The sequence below is a fragment of the Sminthopsis crassicaudata genome, chromosome 1 (assembly GCF_048593235.1).
Source record: "Sminthopsis crassicaudata isolate SCR6 chromosome 1, ASM4859323v1, whole genome shotgun sequence".
Lineage (NCBI taxonomy): Eukaryota > Metazoa > Chordata > Mammalia > Dasyuromorphia > Dasyuridae > Sminthopsis > Sminthopsis crassicaudata.
Genome location: NC_133617.1, coordinates 465,649,136 through 465,670,989, shown reverse-complemented (window position 1 = coordinate 465,670,989; position 21,854 = coordinate 465,649,136). Strand labels below are relative to the sequence as shown.

The 21,854-nt window shown below is 33.6% G+C and overlaps 1 protein-coding gene across 2 annotated transcripts in view; it reads right to left on the bottom strand.

Annotated features, from left to right (window-relative positions):
- Positions 1 to 1,501: 1,501 nt before the first annotated feature.
- LOC141550342 (BOS complex subunit NOMO1) overlaps positions 1,502 to 21,854 on the bottom strand; it is a 45,634-nt gene continuing 25,281 nt past the window's right edge. The window contains exons 17-31 of one of the 2 annotated variants that reach the window (XM_074280890.1): positions 21,337 to 21,400; positions 17,362 to 17,457; positions 13,607 to 13,819; positions 13,440 to 13,522; positions 12,752 to 12,911; positions 12,344 to 12,470; positions 10,713 to 10,826; positions 9,970 to 10,097; positions 9,732 to 9,873; positions 7,555 to 7,638; positions 6,550 to 6,660; positions 5,372 to 5,473; positions 3,912 to 4,061; positions 2,301 to 2,452; positions 1,502 to 2,024 (exon numbers count right to left, since the gene is read on the bottom strand). In XM_074280890.1, coding sequence (XP_074136991.1) covers positions 2,339 to 2,452; positions 3,912 to 4,061; positions 5,372 to 5,473; positions 6,550 to 6,660; positions 7,555 to 7,638; positions 9,732 to 9,873; positions 9,970 to 10,097; positions 10,713 to 10,826; positions 12,344 to 12,470; positions 12,752 to 12,911; positions 13,440 to 13,522; positions 13,607 to 13,819; positions 17,362 to 17,457; positions 21,337 to 21,400 — 1,688 coding nt within the window. In that variant the 3' untranslated portion in view covers positions 1,502 to 2,024; positions 2,301 to 2,338. The remainder of the gene's footprint in view (positions 2,025 to 2,300; positions 2,453 to 3,911; positions 4,062 to 5,371; positions 5,474 to 6,549; positions 6,661 to 7,554; positions 7,639 to 9,731; positions 9,874 to 9,969; positions 10,098 to 10,712; positions 10,827 to 12,343; positions 12,471 to 12,751; positions 12,912 to 13,439; positions 13,523 to 13,606; positions 13,820 to 17,361; positions 17,458 to 21,336; positions 21,401 to 21,854) is intronic. The other variant, XM_074280889.1, reaches the window with a different exon arrangement.

The window sequence follows — 21,854 nt, the reverse complement described above, 5'->3', positions numbered from 1 at the left end:
GCTGTAATGAGGATCAAATAAGCTAATGTATAAGAAAAGTACTATGTAACCATAAAGTGCTACAAAGATATAAGCAATTATTACTCAATAAAGAAATGTCATTTTTGCTTTTTAAGGAGAATCAAAAGGATTTTATCATGCTAATCGAGAACTTATAAATTATTTGTAATGGGAAAAAAAATAAAATACTATTAGGTAAAAACAAAAAGAACTTATAATGGTTCCCTATTATCTAGAGATCCAGGGAAGAAGCATGTAAATCACCTGAGAATTGTGTTTCCAAAAACCTAGTAACCAGAATTGAGTGAGTTCTGTACACTGAATGTAATCCCCCCCAAATACACAGAGGCACAAGTAGGCCCTGATGAGTCAGATATTCTTCAAGTTGTCCTGTTGAAGCAAAATATTTTCCTAAAAGAAGTATTCACAACTGGACTTAAGATTTGGAAGACCTGTATGAATTCTGGCTTGGACATTTACTAGCTGCATGATTGAGGTCATCACTTTCCTGAGTAACGAGTTTCTTCATCCATAAAATAAGGATTATAATATCTGTGCTACTAATCTCATGGAGTTACTTACAAAGAAAATGTACGACCTAAGTATGAGAAATTGTTATCTATAATCATTATCTTTAATTATGTCTTGCTTCTGACAGGAGAATCAAAGGCAATCGGAGTTTGTACAACCCAAGGCAGAAAAATTTTACATGTGATTTAGTTCAACTTCCAAACTTTCAAATTCAAACATCTCTCCTTTTAAAGGAGTATTTAAAATAATAATAAAAAAAAAGGTCCAGTACAATTTCTGGTCATTCAAAAGTTGAACACTGCCACTTGATGGCAATATCAGAAACTGCAAAGAATTCACTGACATTTATTTCTATCTTTCACAAGCTCTTAACCTTTATACTATGTCAATAAAAAGCACCATTAACATTTAAAAGGAATGTTTCTGGGCATCCATATGAAGTAATACTAAGAAAACACTTTCAGAAATGGGACATGTATTGCATCTTTCCCAAGATTTTCAATATAATTCATGATCTTCTAAGGTAGAAAGCAGTTAACATGTAAAACTAGTCTATAGCTGGGTGTCAATAGTCACCTAAGTGGACTGAGTCATCAACAGGCAGAAAACTCCTCCATTCTATCCTATTTGCCACTGATTCACCTACTATAACTATACTTAACCTTACTTTTTTGGATCTTATTCTCCTAATAAGGCTGTGCTTAAAACAAATTAACTACTTTCCAAGAAACGTGAGACCAATGCTAATAAAGTTTTGTTAACTTAAAATTCCTATATACATCTTATACAATAATATCTAAATCATATTTAAGATTAGATGTAAGATGTGAGTTTAGATTTACTCTTTTCCTGAAATCAACACAACTTCCTAGAACAGGAGATAGATTATTTCTTAAATAGGTCCCAAATGTAAAATAAAATCAGAAAAAAAAAAAAATCCCCCTCCCCCACAAAAAAAATTACACTTAAAGAAACTGAGAATATTATTTATTGAACTAGAATTCCTCTTGCAAAATAATGCCAAAAATAAGAGTTACATTCTCACATCATCAGCAGAGCTTAAAATATTTCCATGACAAAAAAATAAATTATCTTCAATTCCAAAATATGTGCTCAGCCAAGTGAGATGAGAGGAGGTCCACTCATGTAACTCTTAATTTTAAAACAGTAAGGAGTCATAGAGAATTGGAAGAAAAAGTAAACTGTACTGAGGGAGGGCTGTGGAACAAATAGAAATTTTTCTCAAATTTTCTGCAATTCATCATTTATCCAAAGCATCCATACAGCCAAAGGCCTTGCTTCCAAAATGCCCCAGTCCCCAGCTTGGCATAGGTCCAAATTAAGGTAACATGTCTTTTTCTTCACGTCCGCCGAGTCTTCTGCTTTTTTGCCTGTCTCTTTACCTCCTCTGGGGCACCAATGTCAGAGGCAGTTTGACCAAGGGCTCGCACTCCTTGTAGTCGGCTTGACAATTGCAACAACAAAGGAATAAGCTAGAGGAGACAGAGAAGATGGAAATAAAAAACCTAAAAGGAATCCAAATTCTTCACCCAAGATTTACATTCAATAACAAATGTTCACAAACCATAGTGCACAAGTGCACCTCTTTAATTCTTGACCCTCTGAAGGCTACTGGGCACTTTTATATCTTACTCAGTCTGGGTCTTTTTTAGCTGATATTTCTACAGCAACTGAGAAAGAAAGCTCTCCTTAACTCAACCTGTAGTCCATCACACTTAACTACTCTTGATGAATTAAAGAACTCTTACCTTATCATGGTTATAACCTGCTAGCAACAGAAGCAATGTCAGGGGCAATGCGATGTAAGAACCTTGGGCAATATCTTGTTCAGGCAATTTCCTCTGAAAACATCAAGAGAAAAGTTCATTACTAAATTATCCATAATACCATACACATTTACCTTGTGCCTATAGGCAAGTGTGATGGACACCAGACAGAGATATGGCTTTACAGCCAAGAAGACATGGTTGTGTGAGCCTGGACAAGTCATTTTACTACTCAGAGCTGTAGGTCCCTAAGACTACTTAGTTGTAGAGAAGGTGACAATCTGTACTGAGAGGTTCCTCACCCATGAGTTCCCTATTTTCTAATGAAATCACAGTTTCAGGCCCTATCCCTATCCTTTCAAGAGCTTCAAGCAATATACAGGATATCTCCAAATTCTTAGTGTAATTTCCTGTATAGATATTAGCAATCAATACTTTTCAAAATGGCCAGGTGAAAAACATTTTCAACCCCATTTTATAGAAGAATAAACTGAGTCCCAGATAAATGAACTAATATTTCCCAAAAGCATATATTAAAAAAAAAAAAATACAAGGCCAAAAGAATTAGGTTCTCCCAATGCCAAGAAATTTGTATTTATAATAACATTGGTTAATATATACCATGCCACCTGCATTAAAGTAAATATAACCAAATAAATGAATTAAAGGAAATTATGATATTACACTGGTTATTGTTATATACTTGCTGATTTTAAGGGCTCAACAGGTTAACACAGTTACCTTTACCTGATTCATACAATAGAGAAATTTAGTTACTATATCTATCACTCCTATAGATGGTCTTTGTTTGGCTCACCTTTCCAGCTTTGCAAAGGTGATATATTATAATTTGGGCTTGCCTATGGGGCCATCACCAAAAAGTATTTCTATTTACCTCATACCAGGTTCCCTCAGTGTCCTGGATTCCAGAGATCATTCTGCTTCTGCTATATTGGCAAAGAAGCACTAGAGAATATTTGCAACCTTAATCTGTCAGTGCCACTTCACAAAGGCCCTCTCATTTCACCAAGAGTTTGGATGTACACAAAGACAGAGACAAAAAATTAATCTAAATAATCATCTTTGGCATATTCTAACATTGCTGGGACTGAGAAGAAGCTGTTAGACATTTCGTCTCCATGTCACCTAAAATACAATTTCCAAAATCCCAGAATTTGAGGCTCTGCTGAAAACAATTCATTTTTGCAAAGCTACCTTTGCAAAGTTAGGGATCTGATCAGACTCTCTACTCCTCAGTCAAGGAATACAGAATACTGTATTTGGGGTCAGGAGGGTCCTAGGTTCCAATCTCACCTCTGACACTTATTGGAATGCAAATTACTTCACTTCTGTGGGTCTTAGTTTCACAGCTATCATAATCTCTATAATCCCACAGATATTTAAATATGCAAAAGAGACTGTATATAAAAGGCTTAAAATAAAATGTTAGTGGCTACCTGAGAGGCATGACAATATAGTAGGTTCAAATTCAACAGACTTAGAAAACCACAAATTAACGTTTTCATTTAGCTTAATGAATCTATAGTTTTTAAACAGCTAAAATCTCTATATTTTCATGTTTTTCTTTCCCACTAAAAAAAAAAATTTCCCTTTTTTACTTACTGTAGGATTAAAAATCAGAGTAATATGTTTGTGATATCCAATAGCAGTGAAAGAAACCTGAGGCAAGGTGTAGTCATACTGGGATTTGGATAGTGTAGAATCCAGTAAAACAACATAATTCTGTCCATTAAAAAGAAAGAGAAAAGAAAAAAACATTGTCAATAACTATCAACACATTTAAAACAACACGAAAAGACTGTTCCAAATCATCAAAAAGGGAAATGAAAATCAAAATAAATCTTAAGATTTTGCTTCACACCCCACAAACAAAAAGGGAAATGAAAATCAAAACAAATCTTAAGATTTTGCTTCACACCCCACAAACTGGCAACAATGGCAAAAGATAAGAGCACATAATGTTATAGGAACTATGAGAAGACAAGCACATTAACACATTGTTGACTAAACTGCAAATTGGCAAAACCATTCTGAAAAGTAATGTATAATTATGCATAAAAGGAGGAGGGGGAGAAAGAGAAAAAGGATGAAGAGGAACGGGACTCTAATGTCCAAATCCTTTGACCCAGAGAGTAGTTAACGTTTCTATATTTTCTTCAAGAAGTTTTCCAATGATATTAACTACTCTCTGGGTCATTATTATTCCTCAGCCTCTCTGGAGCACCATCTGAATGGTGGCAGAGAGGTTATGATAGTGGAAGGAATGGAAGTAGAGGGCTCTGGCCACAGAATGCCATGGCCAATCTAGGGTTCATTCTCTTCTCCTCTTAAACTGCTTTGCTCAGATTTTTGGATCTCTTCTGAGAATTGTTTTATGGAATACAGCACATTTTCTCAAAGATCCTTAATAGTGACCATATTTTGTCCAAAGAGGATAGATTTAATTATTTTCTTTGAAGTAAATGTTTTAAACTAATGGCTGTATTGCTGGACTAAGTATATAGAGTCCCAAGGACATTAATTTAAGAAAAATATTTACTTGGGATATACACATTCTGAAAATTTCCCCCAACCTATCAAATTATTTTATAGCTATATGGCTATATATATTATATATATATAGCTATATATTATTACATATGGCTAAGTATTACTATATCATTCCATAGAATATGGTGGCAGATTAGCTTTGGAAATGGCCAAGAAATCTGATCTTATCAACTGGAAATTATTGTCTCCCTTAATTGAGAATCCTTTAAGAGATCCCAAAGTATGAGTCTATCACTAAGATGATCCCAAAAAATCCTTGAAGTTTATTCTCTTAATCCCCAAAAGAGGTGGCTATTTCTTATTAAAAATAATATTTTTATATTAACAAGATAACAAACTCTTTTGATTACAGAGCACTCAGTAATTCTTTGGCAAAGGAATGGAAGAGTAGGACCATAAAATCTTGTATTTTGAGATCATAATAGTTTTTAGAAGAGAGGAAACAACAACAACAAATGCCTAAAATTAATAATATCTATTACCTCTCCATCTCTAAGTAATGGTGGGAAATGGAAGAAGAGAGATTGGCCCAAAGAGACTGTCTGAATTGGATTGTCAAGGTTTTCACTTTTGTAAAGCTTTACCTGTGAGAGTAAAAACAAAAAAAGAATCAAAGAAAGAAAGCATTTCAATGGGCTTTTGAATCCAGAATAGGATTCACATTTTGTACATCTTGGAAATATCTTAATTCTTAAGAGAAAAGATTCTTTAAAAGCAGAGATTTGAAAGAGAAAATACCCAAGACTAGCAAGTTATTTATAATACCCTCAACATCATTTGAGGCCCTGACAAGGAGAGGATTCATGGAAATTTAAAGTTTCCTCAGCTCTTTTCTTTGCTTCAAAATTAAGTTCAATCTTGCTTCAAAATTATGTTCAATCTCTTCTCTCCCCAATTATTTGTTAAAAACCTAAAAAAGTACTTCTATCCTGCATTTACCTCCCTCTGTTGCTTCAAGAAACACTTCAATGGGCTTTTTAAAATATTATTTAAATTTCTCAGGCTAAAGGAACCACTTTTTATCCTCAGAACTATGAGCAAATGAGCATTAAGGAAAGGCTGTGCACAGTCTTGACAGATACTAAGTACGGTGAAAGCCCTAGCTAGGTATGCCTATCCAATAAGGCAAGCGTCCCACTTTGTGTACACCTACACTGTCAGTTTTTCATCATTTTATGAAAAATACATCTCAAAACTCCTTTCAAATCAATTCAAATTTGAAGTTCAATTATAAAACTGCAAAAACACTAAATGAATACCCCAAGAACACTAAGTGAATGAAAAGGATCTTTTGGTGAAAAGCTAGGTGAGTAAATGGTATTAAATCATATTAACATTGTCTTTCTGCTTTTAAGCCCCAGGCTATATTGATTATTCATCAGCTTTCCTCTACAATCTGCACAAAGATTAACTGTAGACAAATGTGGTCATCTGAGCTCAGATCAGTTTTATTTTTTAAATCTCAGTAACTCCCGATATTAATTCTGACAGTGCTGTAATCAAACTTAATAAAATCCTAACTTTAACTATTGTCATGTTTTATATATCAATTTCTCTGATCAATTTAAGAATATATTTAGTACTTCAGCACTTAATAACCTGGCTCCCACTCATCTTAAAGTCAAAATTAAATTTAGATTAAAAACAAACTTGAGCTTACCCATAATGAAGGAAGATATTCAGAAGAAGTGATCACATTTCCACTTAAATCAAATTGGTTTATCTGGCGGAAAGCTATGATATTTACATCATCAATATCAGAATTACCAACCTAAAATTTATTAAAGAATGAATGCACACACTTAGAATTAATCCAAGAAAGCAACTTTTTCTAATTGTACGAATTTTTGAAATTTACTTTAGATCAAAATAGCTGCTTATGCTAAGAGAACATAACAGTTCAAAGGTCTACAGAAAACTACCATTCTCCTTCCTGGGGGTGGGGGGAAGGAGAAGGAGGGCAGAAAAAAAGGTACAAAATTTGAGCATGAAATACTACTTGAACGTCCTCTTAGCATCACTCTTTTTCAAATCAGAGTACCACATTCTACTTTGTTACCTTAGATGCTATCTTAATGGCCCATTCTAAGTCAAAGTTACTTTTCTTTTACCATTCCCTTAAACTTTACAAATTAGGCTTATGGCAGGACCATAAGCAGGAGGGAAGAGATTAGAAGAATGCTCTACATGAAAATCCTGGCCTGTTTTTTACTGAATTGAATATATACTGCTTTACTTTGACAATTTAGCTTAAATAATGACCATCATTGCAAAAAGACTGCCCATCTAATAGAAGTCTAATTAACCTTTGAGGGGAGTCAAGAGATAAGTGAGTTCATTTGGATAAGGAAAAAATTGGATAACAATGAAACAATCCTTTACCATGTAAAATGACGTTCTCTTTCATGTCTGATCTGAAAAGCTTCATAAACATATACCTGAAATTCTCTGAGGAACCAACAGCTTAACGGAGAATAAGGGACCAGTTGTCCAAATTTTTTACCAAAATTGATGGTTCTATTTTTTCATTCTATAGCTACAGAAATATTATCCTGAGAGGTAGGATCTAAAGTTCCCCAAATAAGTGAAATGCAGGTAGCTAATTCAAATTTTTTAGAGTATAAGTTAATCATTAAAAGATTCACTGCAGAGTTAAATGCCTTACCTCAATTACTCGATGCTGAGGGAGGGCTCTTTCAATATGTTCATTACCTTCAACCTTGAGCTGGACATGATATATACACCCAGGCTACAAATAAAACCAATTACAAATCCTGAAAGAGTTCAGTGCATGCAATGTTTTTTGGCCTTAACCAAAAAAATACTATTTCACCCCCACTGCATAAAATCTGTTAATCTTCTATTGAGAGACACTCCAGTAGAGTGGAAAGAGCATTAAACATGCAATCTAATCCCAGCTCATTTAACAGCTAGGTGACTTTGAGAAAAGTTGTTTAACATCTTTGGGAATAATGTACAGTTGTTATGAAGAAATCACTTTGTAAATTTTGAAAAGTACTATATAAATATAAATTATTATCACTAGAATAGTTAGCTTAAAACCAATCATGGAACCAACCAATTTCTGATCACTAGTTACACATTTTGTGCCTCACCTGGGATCTGAAGCAGTCTCATTTAAATAGTTATTTTTATCTTTGAACAAAAAAATTCTGAAACATTATGATTCTGACAAGAACAAGATGAAAGCTACCACAATAAGAGCAGTTCCAACCATTCTGGAAAGTACTTGGAATTATGCTTTTAAAAATGGCTTAAATTTCATACTCTTTAACCCAGAAGCAACTGCCAGAAGTAGAAAAATTCAAAAACAGAAGCAAAAGCGATAGAAAAACAGGTAAGTGGATAGACAGAGAGGGACATAAAATAAAATATTCATAGTTGCATTTTGTGTAAGCAAAGAATAGGAAACAAAGCAGATGTCCATCAACTGGAGAATAGTTAAACAAATTGCAAAACACAAATATAATAGAATACTACTGCGCTCCAAAAAATAACAAAAAAGAATTCAGAGAAACATGGGAACATTTACAAACTGATGTGGAATGAAGTAAACAAAATCAAAAAAACAATCTACAGAATAACTACAACAATGGAAATTTTTTAAAACCTGAAGAACATCTATAACTGTAATCTCCATTGCAGAACTGGGCATATGCTATACTTACAGGTAAAGAATATTGTGTATACTTTCAAATATTGTCAACATATTGATTGGTCTGGCTGAACTGCCCTTTTTTTCCTCTTTCTTTTTTCAATGCTTATTATAAGGGATACGTCACTGGGTAGGCGAGGGACATATTTAGATATCAATTTTTTTAAAGATATTATCACAAAGCCAGAGTGGAACAGATGGTACCTTATCATTTTTATGCCAGGAAAACCTATAGCAGAACATAGGGATTTGCTTTTATTCTCCAAGAACATTGTCTAACTGCATAAAGTCTTCCAGACTTGGACAAAAAGCATGCCTCATAAAAAGATTCAGCAAAAATCTGATTTCATTCATAAATCTAACTCACAATTCTTTGTGGAGCTTTTGAACAATATATCTCCATCCATAATGATCTTGGGCAAAGTAGCACACATGAAGTTGTTTTTTTTATTTTTAAATATTTTATTAATGCTATTTTTAAAAATTACCCCTGTCATTTCCCATTGGCTTCCCCCCACAGAACCTGCAATAGAACCTTCTTTCAACAGTTAAGTAAAACCAATCTATATGTAGTGATTCAAGGCAATTCCAATAGATTTGGGATGGAAAATGCTAATGGCATCCAGAGAGAAAACTCTAGAGACTGAATGTAGATCAAAGCATACTGTTTTCACCATTTTTTTATTATTTGCTTTTTTTCATTCTTGGGTTCTCCCCCCTTTTAGTCTGATTTTTTCCTTGCACAATATGACAGACATGAATACACATTTAAAAGGATTGTACATATTTAATCCATATCTATATTAGATTGCTTGCTGTCTTCAGAAGGGAGAGAAAAAAATTTAGAACACAAATACTTATAAAAATGAATGTTGAAAACTATTTTTACATTTTACATATATTTGAAAAAATAGATTATTGAGGGGAAAAAAAACCAAATCTGGCCAAATCTGAAAATAAATGCCTCATTCCATATCTGGGATACACAAAGTCTTTCCTAAGATAGGATGCATATCAAACTATAATCTCTGATGCTCTATTAGCATACTGACCCTAAGACAAATGCCCTACATATGGATAAATGCTTAAAAAAATATCTCATTAATAAAGAAAACATTTAGTCAGATAAAATGATGAAATAATGATAAAGTAGTTTCGATTCTTACCAATAATCCTCGAAGTCTGAATTTTCCCTCTTCATCAGTTGCTGTATCTTCCCCATAAATACTACAATCACCCTGTCCTACAGCTTCCACTGCAACTCCTTGTTCTGGTTCCCCATTTAGGGAAGAAATTGTACCATAGCAACTAGAGAAACCAGGAAAAAAAAAAAAAAGCATGTGAGCATAATTCTAAGCCAGCTCCTACACTCTAGCCACCATTATTTGAGACCCAGAGACTTACCTATAAGCTGTTCTATAACCAGTGATGGCAATCTTCAGATTCTGTCCTTCTTGTACTTCAATCATTTGTGAGGAAGGTTCAAAACGAAACTCCTTCATCATGGGTTTAAAATAATACTGCCCTGGGCTCTGCCAAGAAACAACCAAAACTGGGAAGTTAATGTTACAACATTTTCAAACCAGTGGAAATGAAGAGAACTGCTGTCAGGTAGGCCAGAACTACTGCTAACATAGCTCCTCTAGCTCTTAACAGCCTAAGAAAGATCAGACCTATCCTATCTTTGTGGACAGTTAGTCCCTTCTACAGGACTGACATAATGGCTATAAATGTATTCTCTCTGAGGATACACTAGTGATTCACCTGCATGGCTTTTTCCCAGTAAGTGGTACATATCCAAGAAAAGAAACACAAAAAATAACTACCTTATAATACTCAAGATCATAAACATTGTAGTCCTGCTGTGAAACAATGGGAGATATACGGGAGAAGGAGCTGTGGCCTGGATAATTAATTACAACATCTTTGTGACAGGTGGAAGGCAAGAAAAACACAATGATTATGTACAAGAAACATGAATCAGCAGCTAAACTACTTGTACTAGCAACATTCTAATTGAATTTGTTCTCCAGAGTATCTAAAAAACTAGACTAGTTTTCTTTTTACAAGATGAACACAAGGAATGCACACTCTATCCCTAACCTCTCCTAAAGGCAACAGCAGCAAATTATAAATGAATACACTACCAAGTTTGAAAAAGTCAGCATCCCATTGTCCTGAGTCAGAAGGTTAGATCGGAACACGCCTCCACTGAGGGATAAGAGGACTCCAGCAAGTGGTTGATCATCTTCAGATTTTATCTGTTGGAATAAAGTAACATCAAAATAATGTTATTTCATACTAACCATGAAGGATTCTCTTAGTGAAAATGGGAAGAAATATATGGAGAAATTTTGCTGAAGCAGAAGCAAAGGCCAAAGGTTAATAGCATTTATCTATCTAGTTATTATGAGGATTTGGATAACATATGTGAAGCACTTTTCAAACTTTAAAGTACTATGTAAATACTATTATTCTTAATATTATTATTGTCACGGGGCAGTTTTATCCTTGAGTGAGTCAATCGGGAAGTCAAAAAACACTTATTTTGAACTTACTCTACACCAAGAACTGTGCCAAGTGCTAAGAATAAAAAGAAAGGCAAATGGTTCTTGCCCTCAAGACTCTCACATTAAAATGCAGAGACAGATAAATAAGTATATATGTACTGGATATATTAAGAGTAGAGAGAAAGTAATGTCAAGAGAAGAAAGTTTTAATTGCTGAGAATACTGGGGCTGCTATCCTGCAGAAGGTGGTATTTGAGATAAAGGATGGCTGGTAAATTGGAAGGTTACCACATAAAAAACGTACTCTATATCACAAATAATTAGAAAAAAGTAAAATTAAAAACAGTTCCAACTATCATCTACCTCTAGTCCTTTAAGTCCCATCTAAAAATCTCATCTTTTAGTGAAAGCCTTCCCTAACCCTTCTAAAGTCTTGTGCCTTCCCTCTGGTAATTCCCTCTGTAACCAGCTTTCTTTGTTATATATTATTTGAATCTTGTCTTCTCCCTTTAGACTGTAAACTCCTGATGGGCAAAGACTGTCTTTTGCCTCTATATCACCAGTGCTTAGCACAACAGCAGGCACTTAACAGATATTGACTGACTTATTGATCCTGAGGTGCTCCTTCATATTCATCAAAATATTAAATTTGACAAAAAAATGAAAGTGACAAATACCAATTAATGTTTGTGTAGAGCTCTAAAATGGTTTGGCCATTCTAGAAATCAATTTAGAACAATGTCCCCCAAAATATTAAACTATGCATATTGTCCTCTGACCAATATTGCCACTAACTAGGTGTATATCCTGAAAAAGACAAAGAAAGAGGAAAAAGACCTGAATCTACAAAATTATTCATAGAAGCTCTTTTGATAGTGGCAAAGAACTGAAAGCTAAAAGAGTGCCTATCAATTAAGAAATGTCTGAATAAATTATGTTATAGAACTATAATGGAATACTACTATTCCATTATTATTTATTATTATATATTACTATTCCATATTGCTAATGAATCATTTAATGACTCACTAAAATAACAATTAAAATGGCAAGATAAATTACGGTAAAAGGATAAAGCACAATCTGGTATTAGAAGGCACAGAAGGACTGGAGATGACAAACTTTCCAAATATTCAGAAAATATTCTAAATTCAATGTCACTTTACTAATAACATTCTGAATTCAGTAGCTTAACAAACATACCATATATCAACTGAGCCCTAACTTATTTATAACATTAAATCAAAACCAAGCAATCAGAACAATACCTCAAAAGTTACTCCTGCCAAAGCAAAAGCTTTGAAGTCTCCAATAGTTCCCTCAAGGGCAGTCAAAACAAACCCTTCCTTCTGTGATGTCACAGTATACTCCAAATCACTGTGCAATGGGCCAACACTTAAAGACAAAAAATCATAAGGATTTGCTTTTAATCTTTTTTTTTTTTTTTTACGTTAAACATGCAAAAATATGTTAAATCCAAAATATGTTAAATCCATATTTATATCTTGCTGCACAACAAAAAAAAAAAAAAAATCAAATCAAAAAGGAACAAAAAATGAGAAGGAAAATAAAATGCAGATTTGCTAATCCAAGAGAACTCTGCTTCCTCTCTTCTTTGGAAATACAGGTAATGAAAAAACTGTACAGACACAAATGCTTCCCTTTCAGCTACTTACCTATAGCTACCTTTGTCATCAGTGAACACTGTTATAAGTGGAGAAGTGGCTCCTTTTTCACTAATAATTATTTCAACTCCTTCTAACTCTGGGTGAATCTGGCCTTCCAAGAACAGGCCTGCTTTTCCATAGATCTCTATCAGTTTCCCAGGGCAGCTTTCTAAAGAGGAAGAAAAGATGAACAAGATAATTCTATGTTTTTATAATATCTAAGAAATGTAATAATCATATTAAATAAGGATGGATTTATACAGTTCTTAAGCCTCAGCCAGGTAGATCATTGCTAACATGCCCACTTATTGAATAGAGAAACTGAGGTCCAAAAGAAACTAAGCTGAAATCCATATGAAAAGAAATATTTAGAACAATGAAACATAAGGTCTCCTCACCAGAGTACAATGCTAAGCAACAATTTCTACTTTTACATCAAGGAATAAAAATATATAAAAGAATAATATATGAGATTCCCCAAAAGCAAAAGAGAAACTAGTAGTAGCTGACAGGAACAAAGTTTCCATAAAAAGAATCATTTATTCTCTCTTCACTTTTAAGAAAAAAATTTAAGAACATAAATTAAAGGTGACTTTTCTTACTATTTGCACCACTTGATAAATTATAATTTCAAAAAAAGAATCAACTCTTTCTATACAGCAAAATATCCAATATAACACAATGGATTTTATTTTACCTCCACTGACAACTGTTTCCACTGATGGAGGATAGAAGAGGAGTTCTTTAGATGAAGGTGTAACAGTGATTTTCTCTCCAGATCTAAAATAATTAAGAGAATTAATATTGGTCATTTTTCTTCCCCCTTTTAGCAGAAAAACAGGGACATAGATTAATACAACTCACCGTGCCCAGTAAGAGAAATCATATAAGAAAGGACCCTGAAGGTCATCCACCATCTCTTGTACGGGGGGCTTTGTTGTTCCATCTTCTTCTTTGCCATTCTTCTCTCTTTCCTGCCTGCGAGTCTCAATTTCAGCCAGTTGTTGTTCTCTACGGAGCTCCTGTACAGATTTTAGGGGGCCTAAAACCAAGGCAGGTTCACTGTCAATTGAAGACCTGGAAAAAAGGAAGGGAATAGGGTGCAAACTGAGTGATTCAATCTCTCTTACCAGCAAAGTGTTTAGGGACCTTGCTTCTATAAATTTTAATTCTCGGGTAAATCAGAAGTTGCTAGAGGATTGCTGATCAGTTTTATAACTAAGAAGTAGGGTTTCTATCAATCAATAAGCATGTATCTACTATTCACTAGGAGCAATGCTATAATCCCTGTTCTCAAAAAGCTTATAATTCAACCTGGACAGATTATAAATATGTATCAAAATATGCAATATAGATACATAAGAGAGAAGGGAAATCAGACATGACTTCGTAAATAAGGTAGCCCATGAACTGAAATTATGAGGAGATTAAGGATTCCAAGAAGAGGTAAGGAAAGAATTATAGATAATAGAGGCAATAAAGGACAACCAAAACAAAGAAACCAAATGGCAAATTATGTCAGGTGTGTGAAGAAAATAAGATGTATCTATGTAACATATCTATGAAAGGTAATGCATAAAAAGGCTGAAAAAGAAAATTGGGGCCAGGTTATAAAGGGCAACAAATGGATTACTGAGAGGTAAGAGGGAGTCACTGGAGTAGAGTTTGGAAAGTGATATAGTTAAACTTGGGGATAAGCATCTTAGCAGCTGGGTGGAAAATTGGAGTGGAGGAGGAAGGTGGGGGAGTCGAGAGTTGCAGAGGGATGACTTAAAACAGGAAAATAATTCCCATTAACATGACTGTCCTGGGGAAAGATAATTTGAAAAAGGAGATAGGAGAAACTGTGATCCTATGAGGATAAAAACATGATCTGGTGATCTGACTTTGCTAAGTAAATGAATGTCCAATGAAGAATGACACTGACTATAAATGAGTGATTAGCAGGATGGTGGCAATCAAAATAAAGAAATTTAGAAGATGGTGACTGGTCTGGTGGAATAGATAATAAGCTTTTTTTGTTGTTGTTGTTTTGTAAATGTTGATTTTTAAACGAACAATGAATTTGAAATACCCAACCAAGACTAGACCTCAGACAAAAACTGGATATGTATAGATCTTAGCATCATTTGCAGAAATGATAATTAACCGTATATGAACTGATGATATTACCAAAAGAAAGAATACGGAGAAAGAAAAGGCCCAAGGCAGAGTCTTGAAATATACAGTTAGAAGTGACCTGGGATTCTGATTTAATAGAGGAGACTGGAAAGAAGTAGTCAGGTAAAAGAAAAATTTAGAGAGAGAATAATCACAGAAACCCACAGAGAACATCAAAAAAAAGCTGAAAATTAATAGAACAGGGTAGTTTGAAATTTAAAAAACAAGGACTGAATAAAGTTGATGGGAAGCAGATTCAACTGAGCAATGAGGTCAGAAACCAGAAGCAGAGGCAAGTTTTTTTAGGAGTATGGTTAAGAAAGGAAAGCAACACTACTGGGCTTATATCCTAAAGAAATACTTAAGAGGGGAAAGGGACCTGTGTGTGCCAAAATGTTTGTAGCAGCTCTTTTCATAGTGGCTAGAAATTGGAAGATGAATGGATGTCCATCAATTGGAGAATGGTTGGGTAAATTATGGTATATGAAGGCTATGGAATATTATTGCTCTGTAAGAAATGACCATCAGGATGAATTCATAAAGGCTTGGAGAGACTTGCATGAACTGATGCTGAGTGAAATGAGCAGAACCAGAAGATCATTATACACTTCAACAACAATACTGTATGAAGATGTATTCTGATGGAAGTGGATATCTTCAACATAAAGAAGATCCAACTCACTTCCAGCTGATCAATGATGGACAGAAACAACTACACCCAGAGAAGGAACACTGGGAATTGAATGTAAAATATTAGCACTACTGTCTATCTACCCAGGTTACTTATACCTTCGGAATCCAATACTTAATGTGCAACAAGAAAATTGGATTTACACACATATATTATATCTAGGTTATACTGTAACACATGCAAAATGTATGAGATTGCCTGTCATCTAGGGGAGGGAGGGGAAAATCTTGAAAAATGAATACAAGGGATAATGTTATAAAAAAAATTACTCATGCATATATACTGTCAAAAAATGTATAATTATAAAATAAAAAATAAAAAAAAAGAAAGAAAAAAAGAAAGGAAAGCAACTTCCTCATAAACAGAGCTACCTCAAAGCAGAATGAGAAGTAGGTCTCATTGTTGGTCTTAAAGCATAGATTAGATAATCAGAGATTGGATATTTTATAGAAAGATTCTTGTTTAAATACAGGATAGACCAATTCTGAAATTCTATTATATTTTTTCATTAAAAAATGCTAAATATATATTATGCTTGATAGAAACTGAATCTATCCATTTTTTACAAATTTTGAGAATAGCTTTTTATTTTCAAAATACATGCAAAGATAGTTTTCAACATTCACTTTTGCAAAACCTTATATTCCAAATTTTTCTCTCTCTTTTCCCCCATCCCACCCTTCCCCTAGACAGCAAGTAATCCAATATAGGTTAAACATGTGCAATTGTTCTAAACATTTTTCCATATTTATAATGCTGCATAAGAAAAATTAGAAAAAAAATGAGAAAAAAAAAAAAAACAGCAAGCAAACAACAACAAAAAAAATGGTGAAAATGCTATGTTGTGGTCCACATTCAATCCCCATAGTCAACTTTCTGGATGCAGATAGCTCTCTCCATCACAAGTCTATTGGAAATTATCCATTTTTAATTATACCATTATCTTTGGTACATTGCTTCCATCCTATTATGACTTGGACCTTTCTCTTCTGGAATATAACTCATACTACCAAAAAAAAAAAAAACCCCAAAACTCAGAGGACATACAAATGCTATTTCAAAGAAGTGAAATTGAATTTAAAAACTACTACAACCACTACTGAGAAGAAAGTGTAAAGTATTAGTAAAAAACAGGTTTCCAAGACAAAAAAAAGATTGTATTTAAATTTCATTTGACAAAAAAACCTAGCTTTTAAATTCTCTAGAAAACTGAAGGATCACATGTGCATTATTATATCAATATTTTAATAGTAGAAAATCAGAGTTCCCTGTTGAACAACATGGATATGTGGACATAACTAGAGCTATACTTTTATTTTCATAAACTTTCTTTAGCGAGGAGTTATCTTCTCCATTTCACAAGCTTTAAAACAAAAGGTTTAAAGAAGGGAAAATTAAGAGAATAATCTGCCCTAATATCTGAACTAAGATGAATGAAAATACTGTATAATTCCATGATTAAGTATAATTCAACATGAAACAGAATACAAATGACTTGTCCCAATGGCTGAAAAAATGTTGATGCTATTTAAGAAAAGTAGGGTAGTAGAACAATGGATATAGAAAGTAGAAATCTGGATTTTAATGATGCTAGCTACTTATGACTTTGGACAGCAAACCATTTAAGTGCTCTAGCATTATTTTTGTCATTTCTAAAGTGATATTGCTATTGGGATTGTCTCTAAAACTCCCTTCCAGCCCAAAATTCTATAAATATGAGACTCCCCAGTTCCCTTCTCCCAACCAGTCTACTCCATATTAGCCTTACTTAATAGTCACAGTAACATCCAATAGTTTGTCAGTGGTGATAGTTCCAAGAACATGGTGCCGAATGGCTGTAAGTGTCAGGATACTGGGTGAAGACCTAGAAACCAAAGAGAAGAGTTGAAGCAAATGGTTAACACCTAGTAACTCGAGAAAGACTAACCCATTTCCAGTAATCCTTCTTAGCTATCCCTTCTTATCTTGTTGGCTTATTTTGTTTGAAATAAAATTTCTCTTAAATGAAATATAACATAAAAATAAAAAGCATTCTAAAAAAATTTTTTTTTCAATGTCAAAACAGCCCAAAAACCAGACATAACTTGAAAACATATAAAAGAATGAGCTGAATAGATTTTGTCCAGTGAGTTTTGTAGATATGAACTGAAAAGACTTAAAGAAAAGCCTGCATTTAAGCCATGCCCCATAGATTTTTCTACCCTTTTCTTATACTCTAAGAAAGTAGATTCATCAGGTATTTTCTCAGTAATATGTACTAATGTCTAACAACTCTTGACTGAAAAACTCCAGTAACTGGTTTAAATTCTTCCTATCGGGTGAAGGATTCTGGGAAGGTGGAGGAGTAGGTTGGTAAGCTTCAAGTTCTCCAGATTTGCCGCACAAATAGAAAAAATTTGTGCCTTTAGGGAAAACATAGATAGGTGAAAAATCAAGACTTGTGGCAGAACAGGGGCCCTCCAGATACAACCCAAGAAGATTTAAATAAAGTTCGAGTAAAGTGCAAACACTCCAGGCAACTTCCATAGAAATATCAAGTAGGATCCAGGGATTAGCTAGATTTGGCTGAAGCCTCAGCAGGAACCACAGAAACTTTCACCTCCCTGGCAGCTTGAAGAGTTGGGGATTTAAGTCCAAGAGGAAAGAAGTTTTGACTGATTGGGATGAACTATGCTACAGAGCCAGAATCCTAGGCCCAAAGAAGTCAGCATAAATCTGAGTGCTGAGGCAGGGACAATGCTGCTTGCAAGCTCTTACAGGAGGGTGGAGCTTTTGGTTTGGGGTTCCAGAGGGGAGGGGAGAACCAAAGGGAAACTAGAGACCATTTCCCCACCCCACAAATAAAAGTGCTTACACTAATACCTCTTATTTAAAAAGATGAACTGGCAAAAAAGAAAGACTCCAACCAAAGAAACTTACTATGGTAATAAGAAAGACCAGGGGATTCCTCTTCAGAGAGGACACTAAGTAATAAAAAAAAAAAAAAAAAAAAAAAAGCTTCTACTACAAAGACTATCACGAAAGGTTCCCTTCCCAGAGAGAATTTATAGAAGCACTCAAAAAAGAATTTTAAAATCAAATGAGACAAACTGAGGAAAAACTAAAAAAAGATACAAACAAAAACTATCCAAAAAAACCAAGATTATGAAAAAAAAAAAAAGTTAACCAAAAAGAAAAGGAGATAAGAGTCTCAAAGATGAATATAATTCTTTGAAAATTAGAATTGGACAAGAGAAAGCCAAGGAAGCTATGAGAGATCAAGAAATAACAAAATTAAAATTAAAAAGAATGAGAAAATAGAACAGAATGTGAAACATGAGAAAAATGACAGATCTGATGAACAGATCAAGAAGCGAAAACATAAGAATAATTGGACTGCCTGAAAGTTGTGACTAAAAAAAAAAAACCTTGATGCAACAGTGGAAGAAATAATGCAAGAAAATTGTCCTGGAGTGATAAAACATGAGGAGAAAGTAAAAATAGAAAAAAATCCACCGATCACCATCTCAACAAGATCCTTTGTGAAAAACATATGGGAATATTAATTGCCCAATTTCAAAACCCCCAAATGAGAGAGAAAATTTTGCAAGAAACAAACAATTCAAATATGTAGGAGCTACAATTATCAGCAGCCACAATAAAAGATCACAGATCCTGGAATCATATCTACCAACAATTAAAAGAACTAGATGTGCCACCAAAAATATCATATCTAGCAAAATTATCTATAATATTGAATGAGAAAAAATGGATATTCAATGGACCTGCAGATTTTCAGGACTTTTTAATCAACCAAACCCTAACTTATTAGAAAATGTAACATATCAAAGATAATTTTCAAGGAATTCAACATGGACAAATTATTTATTGTGGAAAATGTATACCATATGTTTAGCATTGACATTAGGGTAGCTCAAAAAAAGATTGTGGCAGAGTTAAGGTAAAAATAGTTAGTTATATTATACAAATGAGGTATAGAGGAAGAATAGATACAGAGGTATTAGAGCAATTAGCTCTGAAAACCTCATCATCAGGAATAGGTTAAGTAGGCAACTCTATATATTATATATTTCATGAAGGGTATATATAATATCCTTTTATACAGAATCTATACAGAAATAAAGAGGGATGGGCATATAGGGAAGCAAGGGTGAGAGAAAAAGACAAGTGAGGGATCAATGTACGGGGAAAGTAAGTAAATAGCAAGACAAGTTAAGGGGCAGAAAGCTAAGAGTCAGCAGAAACAGTAAAGAGTAGGGGGCAGAGGAGGGTGGTGTATGTATATATCTACATATGTATACATAAATATATCTTTTTTCTTAACCATAGCTTGCTTGAGGGTAGGGGAATTGAAAGAGGGAAAAAAAGAATCAAGTATAAAAGGGGTGCAACAGAGAACTAAAGAATAATTTATAGGAAGAAAAGATGAACATTCATAAATCTAATTTCTTCTACTAATATATATATTTTCTTGAACTGCTAATTTGTTGTTATGTATTTTGAATCCTCCCTGATGTTCTACTGGACAGATGACAATGTTCTCTTTTGTTTTATTTACTTTTAGTGTTCATCTTCTGTTTTTCTTTTTTATTATTCTACAATTTTAAATAATTTTTTAATGAAGAAATAAATTATTTCTATTGCAAATTCAATTCCTTCTATTCCTAATGGAAACAGAAACCCTGTTCATTATCTTCTTAAGATATGTTTGTACAGTTCTCTGACAAAGGTATCCTTTCTAAAATCAGCAGATAATTTAAAAGAAAAAGAGCAATTCCTCAGTTGGTCAAATGGTCAAATGTAATATTCAGAGAAAGAAATCCAAAATGTCAAGTCATATTAAAAAAAAAAAAAAGGCTCTAAATCACCAATAATTGGAGGAGTGCAAATTAAAACTTAAAAATACGAGGTGCCATTTCATACTCATTAGATAACAAAAAAAAAGAATAATGATAATGCTGGAGGGGCTGTGAGAAAACATACATTAATGCATTACTAACAGAACTGTAAAGTAGTCAAACTGGTCTGACTACCTTTTAAAATAGCAGTATTGCTACTAGATCTAATCCCAAATAGATCAAAAGAAAGGACTTATATATACAAAAATATTTATAGTTTTGTAGTGGCAAAGAATAGGAAACTGAGAAGACGCCCATCAATTGGGGAATGGTTGAACTATACGAATGTGATAGAATACTACTATGCTGTAAGAAATGATAAAGGGGAAAAAAAAACCTGGTTTCAGAAAAATCTGAAATGATTGTATGAACTGGTATAAGAGAAGGAAGAAGAACTAGGAGAATAAGTTGTACAAGAAAAATAGTACTATGAAGATATGATAGAGTGCTGGGTCTGGAATCAGGAAGATTTATCTTCATGAGTTCAAATCTGGCCTCAGATACTAACTAGCTCTGTTTCTAAACAACTCTCTTGTTTGCCTCAGTTTCCTCATCTGTCAAATGAGCTAGAAAAGGACATGGCAAACTATTGCAATATCTTTGCAAGAAAATCCTAAATGGAAGTCTCAAGGAAAAAGAGACAACTGAAAAACAAGTGAATAACAACAACCAACTTGGAAAGACTCGATCAACATAATGATGTACCACAGCTTCTAAATGATGAAACATGCTGCCTCCCTCCAGAAAGAAGGCTGATAGAGTCAGACTGCAAGTTAAAGTATATGTTCTTCTCTTTAAAAAATGTCTGCAAACTATTAAATATTTAATAAGAAAGTCAAACTTACGTGTCATAAGTATAATACCCATGTTCAAACCGATGACAGGATCGTGGGGTCACTTTGTATACACCTTGAAAATGAAAAAAAAAAATATTTCCCAAAATAATAATCTATTTCTGAATTAACATATTAAATTCAGAGTTAGCATCTCTAACTTGCAACATATTGCAGATTTGATAATAGAATTCAAAAAGCCAACTAAGCATCATCCCTACTGTCTAACTAGAACTCCCAATGACTTAAACCACATAAATAGTTCAGTAACATAGTTTTGATTTTCTGTAACTTAACAACTTAAACACAATATAGAAATAACGCCCAGACACATTGGTTTCTATTGCAAAATACTTGAAAACAAATTTCAACTTTTAAAAATCCTTTTCTTAACTTCCAAAGACAAATTTGTACTGTGTGATTTTTCACAAAGATTTTCTGTCTTAGAAATACGTAGGCAATTTTGTAGTAAGTAGCCATAGAAAATGCTTTTGCAATAACAGTCTCTAAAATTCAGAAGCAGAGTATAA